This window comes from Oncorhynchus clarkii, chromosome 6 (assembly GCF_045791955.1).
Source record: "Oncorhynchus clarkii lewisi isolate Uvic-CL-2024 chromosome 6, UVic_Ocla_1.0, whole genome shotgun sequence".
NCBI classification, from domain to species: Eukaryota; Metazoa; Chordata; class Actinopteri; order Salmoniformes; family Salmonidae; genus Oncorhynchus; species Oncorhynchus clarkii.
The window spans coordinates 77,947,211-77,970,142 of NC_092152.1; the positions used below are offsets into that span (position 1 = coordinate 77,947,211).

The 22,932-nt window shown below is 58.1% G+C and overlaps 1 protein-coding gene across 1 annotated transcript in view; it reads left to right on the plus strand.

Moving 5' to 3' along the window:
• The window catches only part of LOC139411637 (unconventional myosin-Va-like), a 90,188-nt gene that overhangs the window by 40,999 nt on the left and 26,257 nt on the right, over positions 1–22,932 (plus strand). The window contains exons 28-29 of the mRNA XM_071158233.1: positions 799–899; positions 1,322–1,378. Coding sequence (XP_071014334.1) covers positions 799–899; positions 1,322–1,378 — 158 coding nt within the window. The remainder of the gene's footprint in view (positions 1–798; positions 900–1,321; positions 1,379–22,932) is intronic.

Consider the following 22,932-nt stretch of genomic DNA (forward strand, 5'->3'; position numbering starts at 1 on the left):
AATGCTTCTAACACTCCAGTCTCTTCTCTCCTTCTCTCCCTCTCTCTCTTCTCTCTCCTGCCATGCCTTCCTAAAGGATGAGAAGGTACTAGAACTCTGCTGACTGCATGTTCTGGGAATGACTAGCTTAAACACATACACACGTGCCACTGATTTATTTGCATGTAACACCACCATATGTATGGTCTTTAGATTCACAATACTGGATGGGTCAAGATTCACGTGGAATAATAGTGTCTTCTCTCTGTTTTCTGCCTGATGCTCTGTTGTGTCTTCTCTCTGTTCTCTGCCTGATGCTCTGTTGTGTCTTCTCTCTGTTCTCTGCCTGATGCTCTGTTGTGTCTTCTCTCTGTTCTCTGCCTGATGCTCTGTTGTGTCTTCTCTCTGTTCTCTGCCTGATGCTCTGTTGTGTCTTCTCTCTGTTCTCTGCCTGATGCTCTGTTGTGTCTTCTCTCTGTTCTCTGCCTGATGCTCTGTTGTGTCTTCTCTCTGTTCTCTGCCTGATGCTCTGTTGTGTCTTCTCTCTGTTCTCTGCCTGATGCTCTGTTGTGTCTTCTCTCTGTTCTCTGCCTGATGCTCTGTTGTGTCTTCTCTCTGTTCTCTGCCTGATGCTCTGTTGTGTCTTCTCTCTGTTCTCTGCCTGATGCTCTGTTGTGTCTTCTCTCTCTTCTCTGCCTGATGCTCTGTTGTGTCTTCTCTCTGTTCTCTGCCTGATGCTCTGTTGTGTCTTCTCTACATGTGAATGTGGTTATTTTCCTCTTTCTCTCTCATCCCCCTCCATGTCATCCCTCTCTCCAGGAGACGATGACAGAGCCAGTGCACTATGCAGAGGATGTCCATAAGATGAAGGACTCTGGTGCAATCACTCAGGCTTATCTAGGACTCAAAGAGACCAACAGGTACAACTCTCTTTCTCTCTCTCTTTTTCACTTTCCCTCCCCATCCCTCTATCTCCTTCTCTCTGTATCTCCTCAATCTCTCTCGCTTTCTCTCTCTCCCCTTCTCTTCGCTTTCCCTCTCCTTCTCGCTTTCTCTCTCCCTTTCTCTCTTTCGCTTTCTCTTTTGCTTTCTCTCCCCCCTATCTCCTTCTGTCTGTCACTCCCTTCTCTCTTTACCTTTCTCTCCCCTCTATCTCCTTCTGTCTGTCACCCCCTTCCCTCTTTACCTTTCCCTTCCTCCCCCCAGAGTTCCACAGAGGACTCATTACAGTACAAGCTCCCCACCAGTATGTCTGATGTACTCCATGAGTACACTCAGTGTGTGTGAGATCTGTATGTGTTTGAGAACTGTGTGTGTGAACTCCTCTCTCTGTTGTGCGCAGATCTCCCAGGTTCTTGCGTAAACCACTAGAAGCCAATGAGCTCCTAAATCGGCTCAGGTAACCAATCAGATGTGTCCTTTGCATCGTGAGGCGGAGCATGCGTGGTCATGCTGACCAATGGGGATTGAGCAAGACTGAGCGGAGGCTTTTTATTGGATAGGATAATATAGTTGATGATGGCTGGCTGATATTGAATCTATATTAATGATATATTATGTAGGTGATAAAACTAGATTTGCTTCAGTAGCAATGGGTCTGCTTGTTTTGCACGCCGGGCGATGCCTAACCTGTACTGTACTGTAAGTGGTGAAGGCGGCGTAAGCCGCCTGCTAATTGGTATGATGATGACGCTAAGCTAGGTTAGCCTGCGTAATATTGGTCATCGAACTAGCATGGTAATTAAGCTAAACTAGGTTAGCCTACATAGCATTGGTAATCTAACTAGCATGTTGAAGCTAAACTAGGTTAGCCTCCGTATGGGTTGAAGGTTAGGCATGAATGATGCACAGACTCTTAATTACTAATCAGCTCCTATGAAATGTCTTCTGCATGGAACCAAACCTGCATCTTTACCAACCGTGTGTTTCCCTGTGTTGTGTTTTGTTAGTTCCATCATGTTGCTACCACCCTGTGTGTTACGTTGCGTTAAGAATCCTTGTCATTTCAGATTTTGATCATTTTGCTTGTTCTCTACCAGGGGTTGGAACCAAAATTATTTTCCAATTGTTTTGTTCTGACTAGAACCATACATTTTTTTTCCCGACCAGCAAAAAAAAGTTCTGAACCGGTTCGAACCCCAAAAAAAGTTCTGAACCGGTTCGAAGCCAAAAAAAAGCAAAGATTAATATAATTCCTTTCTGTTCCTTTATAAACCTCTGAAATTGACTTTTTTTAAAACATTTAGCTCGACATTTAGTTACTTCACCAATCAGTGAGGATATAGCAGCTTGCTATGGAGCGGGCAAGCTGTTTACATGCATTGGACAGACGAATGTAGGGCGTTGGATGAGACTGACATTTTCCGTGTGGGGAGAGAGCGAGAGAGGGTGGAGGAGGGTTGGCTTGAAACGGTGGGCGTCTTGTTGTTATGACATGCATCATCTGAATTAGGCCCACAGAATTATACCTTCGGAAGAGCGGCTTTTATGAAGGAACTTTGAATGTCTTTGAACTTCAGAAAGGTGTCTTAACGCTGGGCCAGCTAGCTGGTATGTCCAGAGCGGCACCAGAATTCAAATAAAAACACCTTTTACCTTTTTGTACTTAGTAAATCCAATGTGAAATGTGATAACTATAGTATCCTTAATTAGCATTGAAAAGGGTAATCCATTCTTCTCTGATTGTAAATCTCTCTCCCTAATTTCTGAATCAGACTTGTAACGTCAGTAGGCTACTAGACTATGCTTCAGAGGGGAAGGGGCAGGTAGCCTACACACGCGCACACTGAAACACTTTTCTGTCAGGCGCACACTGGAACACTTTTCTGTCAGGCGCACACTGGAACACTTTTCTGTCAGGCGGACACTGGAACACTTTTCTGTCAGGCGGACACTGGAACACTTTTCTGTCAGGCGGACACTGGAACACTTTTCTGTCAGGCGGACACTGGAACACTTTTCTGTCAGGCGGACACTGGAACACTTTTCTGACAGGCGGACACTGGAACACTTTTCTGACAGGCGGACACTGGAACACTTTTCTGACAGGCGGACACTGGAACACTTTTCTGTCAGGCGGATACTGGAACACTTTTCTTAGTGACAGAGTGTGAGGCTTTGAATATGCACTTTGTTACGTTTTTTTGTGCGACTGACAAACAATGCATGGAAAATAAAATAACGTTATTAACCGGTTCCATGCTTTTAAAATAATGGTTCTGTTCCGGAACAGTATAGATCACTTTTGTTCTGATTCTGTTCCTTGAAATATGTATATTTTCCAGTTGTCGGTTCTGTTCCCTGAACTGGTTCCAACCCCTGTTCTAAACACACATAGATTCAGAATACTAAGCACAACAAGCTGACACACACATAGCATGAGACTGCATCACCCCACCTCCTCTAGTCCACCATCATCCCTCATCCTCTAGTCCACCACCACCCCAGCCCACAATCATCACCCCACCTCCTCTAGTCCACCTCCCCTAGTCCACCACCACCCCACCTCCTCTAGTCCACCACCACCCAGCTCCCCTAGTCCACCACCGCCCCAGCCCACAATCATCACCCCACCTCCTCTAGTCCACCTCCTCTAGTCCACCACCACCCCAGCTCCCCTAGTCCACCACCACCCCAGCCCACAATCATCACCTCATCTCCTCTAGTCCACCACCACCCCAGCCCACAATCATCACCCCACCTCCTCTAGTCCACCTCCTCTAGTCCACCACCACCCCACCTCCTCTAGTCCACCACCACCCCACCTCCTCTAGTCCACCACCACCCCAGCTCCCCTAGTCCACCACCACCAAAGCTCCCCTAGTCCACCACCACCCCAGCCCACAATCATCACCTCACCTCCTCTAGTCCACGACCACCCCATCTCCTCTAGTCCACCAACACCCCACCTCCTCTAGTCCACCTCCTCTAGTCCACCTCCTCTAGTCCACCACCACCCCACCTCCTCTAGTCCACCACCACCCCAGCTCCCCTAGTCCACCACCACCCCAGTCCACAATCATCACCCCACCTCCTCTAGTCCACAACCACTCCACCTCCCCTAGTCCACCACCTCCCCTATTCCCCCACCTCCTCTAGTCCACCACCACCCCACCTCCTCTAGTCCACCATCATCCCACCTCCTCTAGTCCACCACCACCCCACCTCCTCTAGTCCACCACCACCCCATCTCCTCTAGTCCACCACCATCCCTCCTCCTCTAGACCACCTCCTCTAGTCCACCACCACCCCACCTCCCCAAGACCACCAGCACCCCACCTCCTCTAGTCCACCACCACTCCACCTCCCCTAGTCCACCACCTCCCCTATTCCCCCACCTCCTCTAGTCCACCACCACCCCACCTCCTCTAGTCCACCACCACCCCATCTCCTCTAGTCCACCACCACCCCACCTCCTCTAGTCCACCACCACCCCACCTCCTCTAGTCCACCATCACCCCACCTCCTCTAGTCCACCACCACCCCACCTCCTCTAGTCCACCATCATCCCTCCTCCTCTTGTCCACCACCACCCCACCTCCTCTAGTCCACCACCGCCCCACCTCCTCTAGTCCACCATCATCCCAGCCCACAATCATCACCTCACCTCCTCTAGTCCACCACCACCCCAGCCCACAATCATCACCCCACCTCCTCTAGTCCACCACCACCCCACCTCCTCTAGTCCACCACCACCCCACCTCCTCTAGTCCACCACCACCCCAGCTCCCCTAGTCCACCACCACCCCAGCTCCCCTAGTCCACCACCACCCCAGCCCACAATCATCACCTCACCTCCTCTAGTCCACGACCACCCCATCTCCTCTAGTCCACCAACACCCCACCTCCTCTAGTCCACCACCACCCCAGCTCCCCTAGTCCACCACCACCAAAGCTCCCCTAGTCCACCACCACCCCAGCCCACAATCATCACCTCACCTCCTCTAGTCCACGACAACCCCATCTCCTCTAGTCCACCAACACCCCACCTCCTCTAGTCCACCTCCTCTAGTCCACCTCCTCTAGTCCACCACCACCCCACCTCCTCTAGTCCACCACCACCCCAGCTCCCCTAGTCCACCACCACCCCAGTCCACAATCATCACCCCACCTCCTCTAGTCCACAACCACTCCACCTCCCCTAGTCCACCACCTCCCCTATTCCCCCACCTCCTCTAGTCCACCACCACCCCACCTCCTCTAGTCCACCATCACCCCACCTCCTCTAGTCCACCACCACCCTACCTCCTCTAGTCCTCCATCATCCCACCTCCTCTAGTCCACCACCACCCCACCTCCTCTAGTCCACCACCACCCCATTTCCTCTAGTCCACCACCATCCCTCCTCCTCTAGACCACCTCCTCTAGTCCACCACCACCCCACCTCCCCAAGACCACCAGCACCCCACCTCCTCTAGTCCACCACCACTCCACCTCCCCTAGTCCACCACCTCCCCTATTCCCCCACCTCCTCTAGTCCACCACCACCCCACCTCCTCTAGTCCACCACCACCCCATCTCCTCTAGTCCACCACCACCCACCTCCTCTAGTCCACCATCACCCCACCTCCTCTAGTCCACCATCACCCCACCTCCTCTAGTCCACCACCACCCCACCTCCTCTAGTCCACCATCATCCCTCCTCCTCTTGTCCACCACCACCCCACCTCCTCTAGTCCACCACCGCCCCACCTCCTCTAGTCCACCATCATCCCAGCCCACAATCATCACCTCACCTCCTCTAGTCCACCACCACCCCAGCCCACAATCATCACCCCACCTCCTCTAGTCCACCACCACCCCACCTCCTCTAGTCCACCACCACCCCACCTCCTCTAGTCCACCACCACCCCATCTCCTCTAGTCCACCACCACCCCACCTCCTCTAGTCCACCATCACCCCACCTCCTCTAGTCCACCATCACCCCACCTCCTCTAGTCCACCACCACCCCACCTCCTCTAGTCCACCATCATCCCTCCTCCTCTTGTCCACCACCACCCCACCTCCTCTAGTCCACCACCGCCCCACCTCCTCTAGTCCACCATCATCCCAGCCCACAATCATCACCTCACCTCCTCTAGTCCACCACCACCCCAGCCCACAATCATCACCCCACCTCCTCTAGTCCACCACCACCCCACCTCCTCTAGTCCACCACCACCCCACCTCCTCTAGTCCACCACCACCCCAGCTCCCCTAGTCCACCACCACCCCAGCTCCCCTAGTCCACCACCACCCCAGCCCACAATCATCACCTCACCTCCTCTAGTCCACGACCACCCCATCTCCTCTAGTCCACCAACACCCCACCTCCTCTAGTCCACCACCACCCCAGCTCCCCTAGTCCACCACCACCAAAGCTCCCCTAGTCCACCACCACCCCAGCCCACAATCATCACCTCACCTCCTCTAGTCCACGACCACCCCATCTCCTCTAGTCCACCAACACCCCACCTCCTCTAGTCCACCTCCTCTAGTCCACCTCCTCTAGTCCACCACCACCCCACCTCCTCTAGTCCACCACCACCCCAGCTCCCCTAGTCCACCACCACCCCAGTCCACAATCATCACCCCACCTCCTCTAGTCCACAACCACTCCACCTCCCCTAGTCCACCACCTCCCCTATTCCCCCACCTCCTCTAGTCCACCACCACCCCACCTCCTCTAGTCCACCATCACCCCACCTCCTCTAGTCCACCACCACCCTACCTCCTCTAGTCCTCCATCATCCCACCTCCTCTAGTCCACCACCACCCCACCTCCTCTAGTCCACCACCACCCCATTTCCTCTAGTCCACCACCATCCCTCCTCCTCTAGACCACCTCCTCTAGTCCACCACCACCCCACCTCCCCAAGACCACCAGCACCCCACCTCCTCTAATCCACCACCACTCCACCTCCCCTAGTCCACCACCTCCCCTATTCCCCCACCTCCTCTAGTCCACCACCACCCCACCTCCTCTAGTCCACCACCACCCCATCTCCTCTAGTCCACCACCACCCCACCTCCTCTAGTCCACCATCACCCCACCTCCTCTAGTCCACCATCACCCCACCTCCTCTAGTCCACCACCACCCCACCTCCTCTAGTCCACCATCATCCCTCCTCCTCTTGTCCACCACCACCCCACCTCCTCTAGTCCACCACCGCCCCACCTCCTCTAGTCCACCATCATCCCAGCCCACAATCATCACCTCACCTCCTCTAGTCCACCACCACCCCAGCCCACAATCATCACCCCACCTCCTCTAGTCCACCACCACCCCACCTCCTCTAGTCCACCACCACCCCACCTCCTCTAGTCCACCACCACCCCAGCTCCCCTAGTCCACCACCACCCCAGCTCCCCTAGTCCACCACCACCCCAGCCCACAATCATCACCTCACCTCCTCTAGTCCACGACCACCCCATCTCCTCTAGTCCACCAACACCCCACCTCCTCTAGTCCACCTCATCTAGTCCACCTCCTCTAGTCCACCACCACCCCACCTCCTCTAGTCCACCACCACCCCAGCTCCACTAGTCCACCACCACCCCAGTCCACAATCATCACCCCACCTCCTCTAGTCCACAACCACTCCACCTCCCCTAGTCCACCACCTCCCCTATTCCCCCACCTCCTCTAGTCCACCACCACCCCACCTCCTCTAGTCCACCATCACCCCACCTCCTCTAGTCCACCACCACCCCACCTCCTCTAGTCCTCCATCATCCCACCTCCTCTAGTCCACCACCACCCCACCTCCTTTAGTCCACCACCACCCCATCTCCTCTAGTCCACCACCATCCCTCCTCCTCTAGACCACCTCCTCTAGTCCACCACCACCCCACCTCCCCAAGACCACCAGCACCCCACCTCCTCTAGTCCACCACCACTCCACCTCCCCTAGTCCACCACCTCCCCTATTCCCCCACCTCCTCTAGTCCACCACCACCCCACCTCCTCTAGTCCACCACCACCCCATCTCCTCTAGTCCACCACCACCCCACCTCCTCTAGTCCACCATCACCCCACCTCCTCTAGTCCACCATCACCCCACCTCCTCTAGTCCACCACCGCTCCACCTCCTCTAGTCCACCATCATCCCTCCTCCTCTAGTCCACCAAACCCACCTCCTCTAGTCAACCATCATCCCACCTCCTCTAGTCCACCATCATCCCTCCTCCTCTAGTCCACCACCACCCTGCCTCCTCTAGTCCACCACCACCCCTCCTCCTCTAGTCCACCACCACCCCTCCTCCTCTAGTCCACCACCACCCCACCTCCTCTAGTCCACCATCATCCCTCCTCCTCTAGTCCACCAAACCCACCTCCTCTAGTCCACCATCATCCCACCTCCTCTAGTCCACCATCATCCCTCCTCCTCTAGTCCACCACCACCCCACCTCCTCTAGTCCACCACCACCCCTCCTCCTCTAGTCCACCACCACCCCACCTCCTCTAGTCCACCACCACCCCTCCTCCTCTAGCTCACCATCATCCCTCCTCCTCTAGTCCACCATCACCCCACCTCCTCTAGTCCACCACCACCCCACCTCCTCTAGTCCACCATCACCCCACCTCCTCTAGTCCACCACCACCCCACCTCCTCTAGTCCACCATCATCCCACCTCCTCTAGTCCACCACCACCCCACCTCTAGTCCACCACCACCCCATCTCCTCTAGTCCACCACCATCCCTCCTCCTCTAGACCACCGCTCTAGTCCACCATCATCCCTCCTCCTCTTGTCCACCACCACCCCACCTCCTCTAGTCCACCACCCCACCTCTAGTCCACCACCACCCCATCTCCTCTAGTCCACCACCATCCCTCCTCCTCTAGTCCACCATCACCCCTCCTCCTCTTGTCCACCACCATCACACCTCCTCTAGTCCACCATTACCCCATCTCCTCTAGTCCACCACCATCCCATCTCCTCTAGTCCACCACCATCCCTCCTCCTCTAGTCCACCATCACCCCTCCTCCTCTTGTCCACCATCATCCCTCCTCCTCTAGTCCACCACCCCACCTCTAGTCCACCACCACCCCATCTCCGCTAGTCCACCATCATCCCTCCTCCTCTTGTCCACCACCATCCCTCCTCCTCTAGTCCACCGCTCTAGTCCACCACCATCCCTCCTCCTCTAGACCACCGCTCTAGTCCACCACCATCCCTCCTCCTCTAGACCACCGCTCTAGTCCACCACCCTCCCTCCTCCTCTAGACCACCGCTCTAGTCCACCATCACCCCTCCTCCTCTTGTCCACCACCGCCCCACCTCCTCTAGTCCACCACTGCCCCACCTCCTCTAGTCCACCATCATCCCTCCTCCTCTAGTCCACCATCATCCCACCTCCTCTAGTCCACCACCGCCCCACCTCCTCTAGTCCGCCATCATCCCTCCTCCTCTAGTCCACCATCATCCCACCTCCTCTAGTCCACCACCACCCCACCTCCTTTAGTCCACCACCACCCCTCCTCCTCTAGTCCACCACCACCCCTCCTCCTCTAGTCCACCACCACCTCACCTCCTCTAGTCCACCATCATCCCTCCTCCTCTAGTCCACCATCATCCCTCCTCCTCTAGTCCACCACCACCCCACCTCCTCTAGTCCACCACCACGCCACCTCCTCTAGTCCACCACCACCCCACCTCCTCTAGTCCACCACCACCCCACCTCCTCTAGTCCACCACCACCCCTCCTCCTCTAGTCCACCACCACCTCACCTTCTCTAGTCCACCACCACCCCTCCTCCTCTAGTCCACCATCATCCCTCCTCCTCTAGTCCACCACCACCCCACCTCCTCTAGTCCACCATCATCCCACCTCCTCTAGTCCACCACCACCCCACCACCTCTAGTCCACCACCACCCCACCACCTCTAGTCCACCACCACCCCACCTCCTCTAGTCCACCACCACCCCACCTCCTCTAGTCCACCACCACCCCACCTCCTCTAGTCCACCACCACCCCACCGACTCTAGTCCACCACCACGCCACCTCCTCTAGTCCACCACCACCCACCTCCTCTAGTCCACCACCACCCCACCACCTCTAGTCCACCACCACCCCACCTCCTCTAGTTCACCACCACTCCACCTCCTCTAGTCCACCACCACCCCTCCTCTTCTAGTCCACCACCACCCCTCCTCTTCTAGTCCACTATCACCCCACCTCCTTTAGTCCACCACCACCCCACCTCCTCTAGTCCACCATCACCCCACCTCCTCTAGTCCACCATCATCCCTCCTCCTCTAGTCCACCATCATCCCTCCTCCTCTAGACCACCATCATCCCTCCTCCTCTAGACCACCATCATCCCTCCTCCTCTAGACCACCATCATCCCTCCTCCTCTAGTCCACCATCATCCCTCCTCCTCTAGTCCACCATCATCCCTCCTCCTCTAGTCCACCATCATCCCTCCTCCTCTAGTCCACCATCATCCCTCCTCCTCTAGTCCACCACCACCCCACCTCCTCTAGTCCACCACCACCCCTCCTCCTCTAGTCCACCATCATCCCTCCTCCTCTAGTCCACCATCACCCCACCTCCTCTAGTCCACCACCACCCCACCTCCTCTAGTCCACCACCACCCCACCTCCTCTAGTTCACCACCACTCCACCTCCTCTAGTCCACCACCACCCCTCCTCTTCTAGTCCACCACCACCCCTCCTCTTCTAGTCCACCATCACCCCACCTCCTTTAGTCCACCACCACCCCACCTCCTCTAGTCCACCATCACCCCACCTCCTCTAGTCCACCATCATCCCTCCTCCTCTAGTCCACCATCATCCCTCCTCCTCTAGTCCACCATCATCCCTCCTCCTCTAGTCCACCATCATCCCTCCTCCTCTAGTCCACCATCATCCCTCCTCCTCTAGACCACCATCATCCCTCCTCCTCTAGACCACCATCATCCCTCCTCCTCTAGTCCACCATCATCCCTCCTCCTCTAGTCCACCATCATCCCTCCTCCTCTAGTCCACCATCATCCCTCCTCCTCTAGTCCACCACCACCCCATCTCCTCTAGTCCACCACCATCCCTCCTCCTCTAGACCACCGCTCTAGTCCACCATCATCCCTCCTCCTCTTGTCCACCACCACCCCACCTCCTCTAGTCCACCACCCCACCTCTAGTCCACCACCACCCCATCTCCTCTAGTCCACCACCATCCCTCCTCCTCTAGTCCACCATCACCCCTCCTCCTCTTGTCCACCACCATCCCACCTCCTCTAGTCCACCACCCCACCTCTAGTCCACCATCACCCCATCTCCTCTAGTCCACCACCATCCCTCCTCCTCTAGTCCACCATCATCCCTCCTCCTCTTGTCCACCATCATCCCTCCTCCTCTAGTCCACCACCCCACCTCTAGTCCACCACCACCCCATCGCCGCTAGTCCACCATCATCCCTCCTCCTCTAGTCCACCACCATCCCTCCTCCTCTAGTCCACCGCTCTAGTCCACCAAAATCCCTCCTCCTCTAGACCACCGCTCTAGTCCACCACCATCCCTCCTCCTCTAGACCACCGCTCTAGTCCACCATCATCTCTCCTCCTCTTGTCCACCACCACCCCACCTCCTCTAGTCCACCACCCCACCTCTAGTCCACCACCACCCCATCTCCTCTAGTCCACCACCATCCCTCCTCCTCTAGTCCACCATCACCCCTCCTCCTCTTGTCCACCACCATCCCACCTCCTCTAGTCCACCACCCCACCTCTAGTCCACCATCACCCCATCTCCTCTAGTCCACCACCATCCCTCCTCCTCTAGTCCACCATCATCCCTCCTCCTCTTGTCCACCATCATCCCTCCTCCTCTAGTCCACCACCCCACCTCTAGTCCACCACCACCCCATCTCCGCTAGTCCACCATCATCTCTCCTCCTCTAGTCCACCACCATCCCTCCTCCTCTAGTCCACCGCTCTAGTCCACCAAAATCCCTCCTCCTCTAGACCACCGCTCTAGTCCACCACCATCCCTCCTCCTCTAGACCACCGCTCTAGTCCACCACCCTCCCTCCTCCTCTAGACCACCGCTCTAGTCCACCATCACCCCTCCTCCTCTTGTCCACCACCGCCCCACCTCCTCTAGTCCACCACTGCCCCACCTCCTCTAGTCCACCATCATCCCTCCTCCTCTAGTCCACCATCATCCCACCTCCTCTAGTCCACCACCGCCCCACCTCCTCTAGTCCACCATCATCCCTCCTCCTCTAGTCCACCATCATCCCACCTCCTCTAGTCCACCACCACCCCACCTCCTTTAGTCCACCACCACCCCTCCTCCTCTAGTCCACCACCACCCCTCCTCCTCTAGTCCACCACCACCTCACCTCCTCTAGTCCACCATCATCCCTCCTCCTCTAGTCCACCATCATCCCTCCTCCTCTAGTCCACCACCACCCCACCTCCTCTAGTCCACCACCACGCCACCTCCTCTAGTCCACCACCACCCCACCTCCTCTAGTCCACCACCACCCCTCCTCCTCTAGTCCACCACCACCTCACCTTCTCTAGTCCACCACCACCCCTCCTCCTCTAGTCCACCAACATCCCTCCTCCTCTAGTCCACCATCATCCCTCCTCCTCTAGTCCACCACCACCCCACCTTCTCTAGTCCACCACCACCCCACCTCCTCTAGTCCACCATCATCCCACCTCCTTTAGTCCACCACCACCCCACCTCCTCTAGTCCACCACCACCCCACCTCCTCTAGTCCACCATCATCCCACCTCCTCTAGTCCACCACCACCCCACCACCTCTAGTCCACCACCACCCCACCTTCTCTAGTCCACCACCACCCCACCTCCTCTAGTCCACCATCATCCCACCTCCTCTAGTCCACCACCACCCCACCACCTCTAGTCCACCACCACCCCACCTCCTCTAATCCACCACCACCCCACCTCCTCTAGTCCACCACCACCCCACCACCTCTAGTCCACCACCACTCCACCTCCTCTTGTCCACCACCACCCCTCCTCTTCTAGTCCACCACCACCCCTCCTCTTCTAGTCCACCATCACCCCACCTCCTCTAGTCCACCACTGCCCCACCTCCTCTAGTCCACCATCATCCCTCCTCCTTCTAGTCCACCATCATCCCACCTCCTCTAGTCCACCACCACGCCACCTCCTCTAGTCCACCACCACGCCACCCCCTCTAGTCCACCACCACCCCTCCTCCTCTAGTCCACCACCACCTCACCTTCTCTAGTCCACCACCACCCCTCCTCCTCTAGTCCACCAACATCCCTCCTCCTCTAGTCCACCATCATCCCTCCTCCTCTAGTCCACCACCACCCCACCTTCTCTAGTCCACCACCACCCCACCTCCTCTAGTCCACCATCATCCCACCTCCTCTAGTCCACCACCACCCCACCACCTCTAGTCCACCACCACCCCACCTCCTCTAGTCCACCACCACCCCACCACCTCTAGTCCACCACCACTCCACCTCCTCTAGTCCACCACCACCCCTCCTCTTCTAGTCCACCACCACCCCTCCTCTTCTAGTCCACCATCACCCCACCTCCTTTAGTCCACCACCACCCCACCTCCTCTAGTCCACCATCATCCCACCTCCTCTAGTCCACCGTCATCCCTCCTCCTCTAGTCCACCATCACCCCATCTCCTCTAGTCCACCACCATCCCTCCTCCTCTAGTCCACCATCACCCCTCCTCCTCTTGTCCACCATCATCCCTCCTCCTCTAGTCCACCACCCCACCTCTAGTCCACCACCTCCCCATCTCCGCTAGTCCACCATCATCCCTCCTCCTCTTGTCCACCACCATCCCTCCTCCTCTAGACCACCGCTCTAGTCCACCACCATCCCTCCTCCTCTAGTCCACCGCTCTAGTCCACCAACATCCCTCCTCCTCTAGACCACCGCTCTAGTCCAACACCATCCCTCCTCCTCTAGTCCACCATCACCCCTCCTCCTCTTGTCCACCACCATCCCACCTCCTCTAGTCCACCACCCCACCTCTAGTCCACCATTACCCCATCTCCTCTAGTCCACCACCATCCCACCTCCTCTAGTCCACCACCGCCCCACCTCCTCTAGTCCACCATCATCCCTCCTCCTCTAGTCCACCATCATCCCACCTCCTCTAGTCCACCACCACCCCACCTCCTTTAGTCCACCACCACCCCTCCTCCTCTAGTCCACCACCACCCCTCCTCCTCTAGTCCACCACCACCTCACCTCCTCTAGTCCACCATCATCCCTCCTCCTCTAGTCCACCATCATCCCTCCTCCTCTAGTCCACCACCACCCCACCTCCTCTAGTCCACCACCACGCCACCTCCTCTAGTCCACCACCACGCCACCTCCTCTAGTCCACCACCACCCCACCTCCTCTAGTCCACCACCACCCCACCTCCTCTAGTCCACCACCACCCCTCCTCCTCTAGTCCACCACCACCTCACCTTCTCTAGTCCACCACCACCCCTCCTCCTCTAGTCCACCAACATCCCTCCTCCTCTAGTCCACCATCATCCCTCCTCCTCTAGTCCACCACCACCCCACCTTCTCTAGTCCACCACCACCCCACCTCCTCTAGTCCACCATCATCCCACCTCCTCTAGTCCACCACCACCCCACCACCTCTAGTCCACCACCACCCCACCTCCTCTAGTCCACCACCACCCCACCACCTCTAGTCCACCACCACTCCACCTCCTCTTGTCCACCACCACCCCTCCTCTTCTAGTCCACCACCACCCCTCCTCTTCTAGTCCACCATCACCCCACCTCCTCTAGTCCACCACTGCCCCACCTCCTCTAGTCCACCATCATCCCTCCTCCTCTAGTCCACCATCATCCCACCTCCTCTAGTCCACCACCACGCCACCTCCTCTAGTCCACCACCACGCCACCCCCTCTAGTCCACCACCACCCCACCTCCTCTAGTCCACCACCACCCCTCCTCCTCTAGTCCACCACCACCTCACCTTCTCTAGTCCACCACCACCCCTCCTCCTCTAGTCAACCAACATCCCTCCTCCTCTAGTCCACCATCATCCCTCCTCCTCTAGTCCACCACCACCCCACCTACTCTAGTCCACCACCACCCCACCTCCTCTAGTCCACCATCATCCCACCTCCTCTAGTCCACCACCACCCCACCACCTCTAGTCCACCACCACCCCACCTCCTCTAGTCCACCACCACCCCACCACCTCTAGTCCACCACCACTCCACCTCCTCTAGTCCACCACCACCCCTCCTCTTCTAGTCCACCACCACCCCTCCTCTTCTAGTCCACCATCACCCCACCTCCTTTAGTCCACCACCACCCCACCTCCTCTAGTCCACCATCATCCCACCTCCTCTAGTCCACCGTCATCCCTCCTCCTCTAGTCCACCATCACCCCATCTCCTCTAGTCCACCACCATCCCTCCTCCTCTAGTCCACCATCACCCCTCCTCCTCTTGTCCACCATCATCCCTCCTCCTCTAGTCCACCACCCCACCTCTAGTCCACCACCTCCCCATCTCCGCTAGTCCACCATCATCCCTCCTCCTCTTGTCCACCACCATCCCTCCTCCTCTAGACCACCGCTCTAGTCCACCACCATCCCTCCTCCTCTAGTCCACCGCTCTAGTCCACCAACATCCCTCCTCCTCTAGACCACCGCTCTAGTCCAGCACCATCCCTCCTCCTCTAGTCCACCATCACCCCTCCTCCTCTTGTCCACCACCATCCCACCTCCTCTAGTCCACCACCCCACCTCTAGTCCACCATTACCCCATCTCCTCTAGTCCACCACCATCCCTCCTCCTCTAGTCCACCATCACCCCTCCTCCTCTTGTCCACCATCATCCCTCCTCCTCTAGTCCACCACCCCACCTCTAGTCCACCACCACCCCATCTCCGCTAGTCCACCATCATCCCTCCTCCTCTTGTCCACCACCATCCCTCCTCCTCTAGTCCACCGCTCTAGTCCACCACCATCCCTCCTCCTCTAGACCACCGCTCTAGTCCACCACCCTCCCTCCTCCTCTAGACCACCGCTCTAGTCCACCATCACCCCTCCTCCTCTTGTCCACCACCGCCCCACCTCCTCTAGTCCACCACTGCCCCACCTCCTCTAGTCCACCATCATCCCTCCTCCTCTAGTCCACCATCATCCCACCTCCTCTAGTCCACCACCGCCCCACCTCCTCTAGTCCACCATCATCCCTCCTCCTCTAGTCCACCATCATCCCACCTCCTCTAGTCCACCACCACCCCACCTCCTTTACTCCACCACCACCCCGCCTCCTCTAGTCCACCACCACCCCTCCTCCTCTAGTCCACCACCACCTCACCTCCTCTAGTCCACCATCATCCCTCCTCCTCTAGTCCACCATCATCCCTCCTCCTCTAGTCCACCATCATCCCTCCTCCTCTAGTCCACCACCACCCCACCTCCTCTAGTCCACCACCACCGCACCTCCTCTAGTCCACCACCACCCCACCTCCTCTAGTCCACCACCACCCCTCCTCCTCTAGTCCACCACCACCTCACCTTCTCTAGTCCACCACCACCCCTCCTCCTCTAGTCCACCATCATCCCTCCTCCTCTAGTCCACCACCACCCCACCTCCTCTAGTCCACCATCATCCCACCTCCTCTAGTCCACCACCACCCCACCACCTCTAGTCCACCACCACCCCACCACCTCTAGTCCACCACCACCCCACCTCCTCTAGTCCACCACCACCCCACCTCCTCTAGTCCACCACCACCCCACCTCCTCTAGTCCACCACCACCCCACCTCCTCTAGTCCACCACCACGCCACCTCCTCTAGTCCACCACCACCCACCTCCTCTAGTCCACCACCACCCCACCACCTCTAGTCCACCACCCCCCCACCTCCTCTAGTCCACCACCACCCCACCTCCTCTAGTCCACCACCACCCCTCCTCTTCTAGTCCACCACCACCCCTCCTCTTCTAGTCCACTATCACCCCACCTCCTTTAGTCCACCACCACCCCACCTCCTCTAGTCCACCATCACCCCACCTCCTCTAGTCCACCATCATCCCTCCTCCTCTAGTCCACCATCATCCCTCCTCCTCTAGTCCACCATCATCCCTCCTCCTCTAGTCCACCATCATCCCTCCTCCTCTAGTCCACCATCATCCCTCCTCCTCTAGTCCACCATCATCCCTCCTCCTCTAGACCACCATCATCCCTCCTCCTCTAGACCACCATCATCCCTCCTCCTCTAGTCCACCATCATCCCTCCTCCTCTAGTCCACCATCATCCCTCCTCCTCTAGTCCACCATCATCCCTCCTCCTCTAGTCCACCATCATCCCTCCTCCTCTAGTCCACCATCATCCCTCCTCCTCTAGTCCACCACCACCCCACCTCCTCTAGTCCACCACCACCCCTCCTCCTCTAGTCCACCATCATCCCTCCTCCTCTAGTCCACCATCACCCCACCTCCTCTAGTCCACCACCACCCCACCTCCTCTAGTCCACCACCACCCCACCTCCTCTAGTCCACCACCACCCCACCTCCTCTAGTCCACCATCATCCCTCCTCCTCTAGTCCACCATCATCCCACCTCCTCTAGTCCACCACCACCCCACCTCCTTTAGTCCACCACCACCCCTCCTCCTCTAGTCCACCACCACCCCTCCTCCTCTAGTCCACCACCACCTCACCTCCTCTAGTCCACCATCATCCCTCCTCCTCTAGTCCACCATCATCCCTCCTCCTCTAGTCCACCACCACCCCACCTCCTCTAGTCCACCACCACGCCACCTCCTCTAGTCCACCACCACGCCACCTCCTCTAGTCCACCACCACCCCACCTCCTCTAGTCCACCACCACCCCTCCTCCTCTAGTCCACCACCACCTCACCTTCTCTAGTCCACCACCACCCCTCCTCCTCTAGTCCACCAACATCCCTCCTCCTCTAGTCCACCATCATCCCTCCTCCTCTAGTCCACCACCACCCCACCTTCTCTAGTCCACCACCACCCCACCTCCTCTAGTCCACCATCATCCCACCTCCTCTAGTCCACCACCACCCCACCACCTCTAGTCCACCACCACCCCACCTCCTCTAGTCCACCACCACCCCACCACCTCTAGTCCACCACCACTCCACCTCCTCTTGTCCACCACCACCCCTCCTCTTCTAGTCCACCACCACCCCTCCTCTTCTAGTCCACCATCACCCCACCTCCTCTAGTCCACCACTGCCCCACCTCCTCTAGTCCACCATCATCCCTCCTCCTCTAGTCCACCATCATCCCACCTCCTCTAGTCCACCACCACGCCACCTCCTCTAGTCCACCACCACGCCACCCCCTCTAGTCCACCACCACCCCACCTCCTCTAGTCCACCACCACCCCTCCTCCTCTAGTCCACCACCACCTCACCTTCTCTAGTCCACCACCACCCCTCCTCCTCTAGTCCACCAACATCCCTCCTCCTCTAGTCCACCATCATCCCTCCTCCTCTAGTCCACCACCACCCCACCTTCTCTAGTCCACCACCACCCCACCTCCTCTAGTCCACCATCATCCCACCTCCTCTAGTCCACCACCACCCCACCACCTCTAGTCCACCACCACCCCACCTCCTCTAGTCCACCACCACCCCACCTCCTCTAGTCCACCACCACTCCACCTCCTCTAGTCCACCACCACCCCTCCTCTTCTAGTCCACCACCACCCCTCCTCTTCTAGTCCACCACCACCCCTCCTCTTCTAGTCCACCATCACCCCACCTCCTCTAGTCCACCGTCATCCCTCCTCCTCTAGTCCACCATCACCCCATCTCCTCTAGTCCACCACCATCCCTCCTCCTCTAGTCCACCATCACCCCTCCTCCTCTTGTCCACCATCATCCCTCCTCCTCTAGTCCACCACCCCACTTCTAGTCCACCACCTCCCCATCTCCGCTAGTCCACCATCATCCCTCCTCCTCTTGTCCACCACCATCCCTCCTCCTCTAGTCCACCATCACCCCACCTCCTCTAGTCCACCACCACCCCACCTCCTCTAGTCCACCACCACCCCACCTCCTCTAGTTCACCACCACTCCACCTCCTCTAGTCCACCACCACCCCTCCTCTTCTAGTCCACCACCACCCCTCCTCTTCTAGTCCACCATCACCCCACCTCCTTTAGTCCACCACCACCCCACCTCCTCTAGTCCACCATCACCCCACCTCCTCTAGTCCACCATCATCCCTCCTCCTCTAGTCCACCATCACCCCTCCTCCTCTTGTCCACCATCATCCCTCCTCCTCTAGTCCACCACCACCCCACCTCCTCTAGTCCACCACCACCCCTCCTCCTCTAGTCCACCATCATCCCTCCTCCTCTAGTCCACCATCACCCCACCGCTCTAGTCCACCACCACCCCACCTCCTCTAGTCCACCGCTCTAGTCCACCAACATCCCTCCTCCTCTAGACCACCGCTCTAGTCCACCACCATCCCTCCTCCTCTAGTCCACCATCACCCCTCCTCCTCTTGTCCACCACCATCCCACCTCCTCTAGTCCACCACCCCACCTCTAGTCCACCATTACCCCATCTCCTCTAGTCCACCACCATCCCTCCTCCTCTAGTCCACCATCACCCCTCCTCCTCTTGTCCACCATCATCCCTCCTCCTCTAGTCCACCACCCCACCTCTAGTCCACCACCACCCCATCTCCGCTAGTCCACCATCATCCCTCCTCCTCTTGTCCACCACCATCCCTCCTCCTCTAGTCCACCGCTCTAGTCCACCACCATCCCTCCTCCTCTAGACCACCGCTCTAGTCCACCACCATCCCTCCTCCTCTAGACCACCGCTCTAGTCCACCACCCTCCCTCCTCCTCTAGACCACCGCTCTAGTCCACCATCACCCCTCCTCCTCTTGTCCACCACCGCCCCACCTCCTCTAGTCCACCACTGCCCCACCTCCTCTAGTCCACCATCATCCCTCCTCCTCTAGTCCACCATCATCCCACCTCCTCTAGTCCACCACCGCCCCACCTCCTCTAGTCCACCATCATCCCTCCTCCTCTAGTCCACCATCATCCCACCTCCTCTAGTCCACCACCACCCCACCTCCTTTAGTCCACCACCACCCCTCCTCCTCTAGTCCACCACCACCCCTCCTCCTCTAGTCCACCACCACCTCACCTCCTCTAGTCCACCATCATCCCTCCTCCTCTAGTCCACCATCATCCCTCCTCCTCTAGTCCACCACCACCCCACCTCCTCTAGTCCACCACCACGCCACCTCCTCTAGTCCACCACCACCCCACCTCCTCTAGTCCACCACCACCCCACCTCCTCTAGTCCACTTCCACCCCTCCTCCTCTAGTCCACCACCACCTCACCTTCTCTAGTCCACCACCACCCCTCCTCCTCTAGTCCACCATCATCCCTCCTCCTCTAGTCCACCACCACCCCACCTCCTCTAGTCCACCATCATCCCACCTCCTCTAGTCCACCACCACCCCACCACCTCTAGTCCACCACCACCCCACCACCTCTAGTCCACCACCACCCCACCTCCTCTAGTCCAACACCACCCACCTCCTCTAGTCCACCACCACCCCACCTCCTCTAGTCCACCACCACCCCACCTCCTCTAGTCCACCACCACGCCACCTCCTCTAGTCCACCACCACCCACCTCCTCTAGTCCACCACCACCCCACCACCTCTAGTTCACCACCACTCCACCTCCTCTAGTCCACCACCACCCCTCCTCTTCTAGTCCACCACCACCCCTCCTCTTCTAGTCCACTATCACCCCACCTCCTTTAGTCCACCACCACCCCACCTCCTCTAGTCCACCATCACCCCACCTCCTCTAGTCCACCATCATCCCTCCTCCTCTAGTCCACCATCATCCCTCCTCCTCTAGTCCACCATCATCCCTCCTCCTCTAGTCCACCATCATCCCTCCTCCTCTAGTCCACCATCATCCCTCCTCCTCTAGTCCACCATCATCCCTCCTCCTCTAGACCACCATCATCCCTCCTCCTCTAGACCACCATCATCCCTCCTCCTCTAGTCCACCATCATCCCTCCTCCTCTAGTCCACCATCATCCCTCCTCCTCTAGTCCACCATCATCCCTCCTCCTCTAGTCCACCATCATCCCTCCTCCTCTAGTCCACCACCACCCCACCTCCTCTAGTCCACCACCACCCCTCCTCCTCTAGTCCACCATCATCCCTCCTCCTCTAGTCCACCATCACCCCACCTCCTCTAGTCCACCACCACCCCACCTCCTCTAGTCCACCACCACCCCACCTCCTCTAGTTCACCACCACTCCACCTCCTCTAGTCCACCACCACCCCTCCTCTTCTAGTCCACCACCACCCCTCCTCTTCTAGTCCACCATCACCCCACCTCCTTTAGTCCACTTCCACCCCACCTCCTCTAGTCCACCATCACCCCACCTCCTCTAGTCCACCATCATCCCTCCTCCTCTAGTCCACCATCATCCCTCCTCCTCTAGTCCACCATCATCCCTCCTCCTCTAGTCCACCATCATCCCTCCTCCTCTAGTCCACCATCATCCCTCCTCCTCTAGTCCACCATCATCCCTCCTCCTCTAGACCACCATCATCCCTCCTCCTCTAGACCACCATCATCCCTCCTCCTCTAGTCCACCATCATCCCTCCTCCTCTAGTCCACCATCATCCCTCCTCCTCTAGTCCACCATCATCCCTCCTCCTCTAGTCCACCACCACCCCACCTCCTCTAGTCCACCACCACCCCTCCTCCTCTAGTCCACCATCATCCCTCCTCCTCTAATCCACCATCACCCCACCTCCTCTAGTCCACCACCACCCCACCTCCTCTAGTCCACCACCACCCCACCTCCTCTAGTCCACCATCACCCCACCTCCTCTAGTCCACCACCACCCCACCTCCTCTAGTCCACCATCATCCCACCTCCTCTAGTCCACCACCACCCCATCTCCTCTAGTCCACCACCATCCCTCCTCCTCTAGACCACCGCTCTAGTCCACCATCATCCCTCCTCCTCTTGTCCACCACCACCCCACCTCCTCTAGTCCACCACCCCACCTCTAGTCCACCACCACCCCATCTCCTCTAGTCCACCACCATCCCTCCTCCTCTAGTCCACCATCACCCCTCCTCCTCTTGTCCACCACCATCCCACCTCCTCTAGTCCACCACCCCACCTCTAGTCCACCATCACCCCATCTCCTCTAGTCCACCACCATCCCTCCTCCTCTAGTCCACCGCTCTAGTCCACCAACATCCCTCCTCCTCTAGACCACCGCTCTAGTCCAACACCATCCCTCCTCCTCTAGTCCACCATCACCCCTCCTCCTCTTGTCCACCACCATCCCACCTCCTCTAGTCCACCACCCCACCTCTAGTCCACCATTACCCCATCTCCTCTAGTCCACCACCATCCCTCCTCCTCTAGTCCACCATCACCCCTCCTCCTCTTGTCCACCATCATCCCTCCTCCTCTAGTCCACCACCCCACCTCTAGTCCACCACCACCCCATCTCCGCTAGTCCACCATCATCCCTCCTCCTCTTGTCCACCACCATCCCTCCTCCTCTAGTCCACCGCTCTAGTCCACCACCATCCCTCCTCCTCTAGACCACCGCTCTAGTCCACCACCCTCCCTCCTCCTCTAGACCACCGCTCTAGTCCACCATCACCCCTCCTCCTCTTGTCCACCACCGCCCCACCTCCTCTAGTCCACCACTGCCCCACCTCCTCTAGTCCACCATCATCCCTCCTCCTCTAGTCCACCATCATCCCACCTCCTCTAGTCCACCACCGCCCCACCTCCTCTAGTCCACCATCATCCCTCCTCCTCTAGTCCACCATCATCCCACCTCCTCTAGTCCACCACCACCCCACCTCCTTTACTCCACCACCACCCCTCCTCCTCTAGTCCACCACCACCCCTCCTCCTCTAGTCCACCACCACCT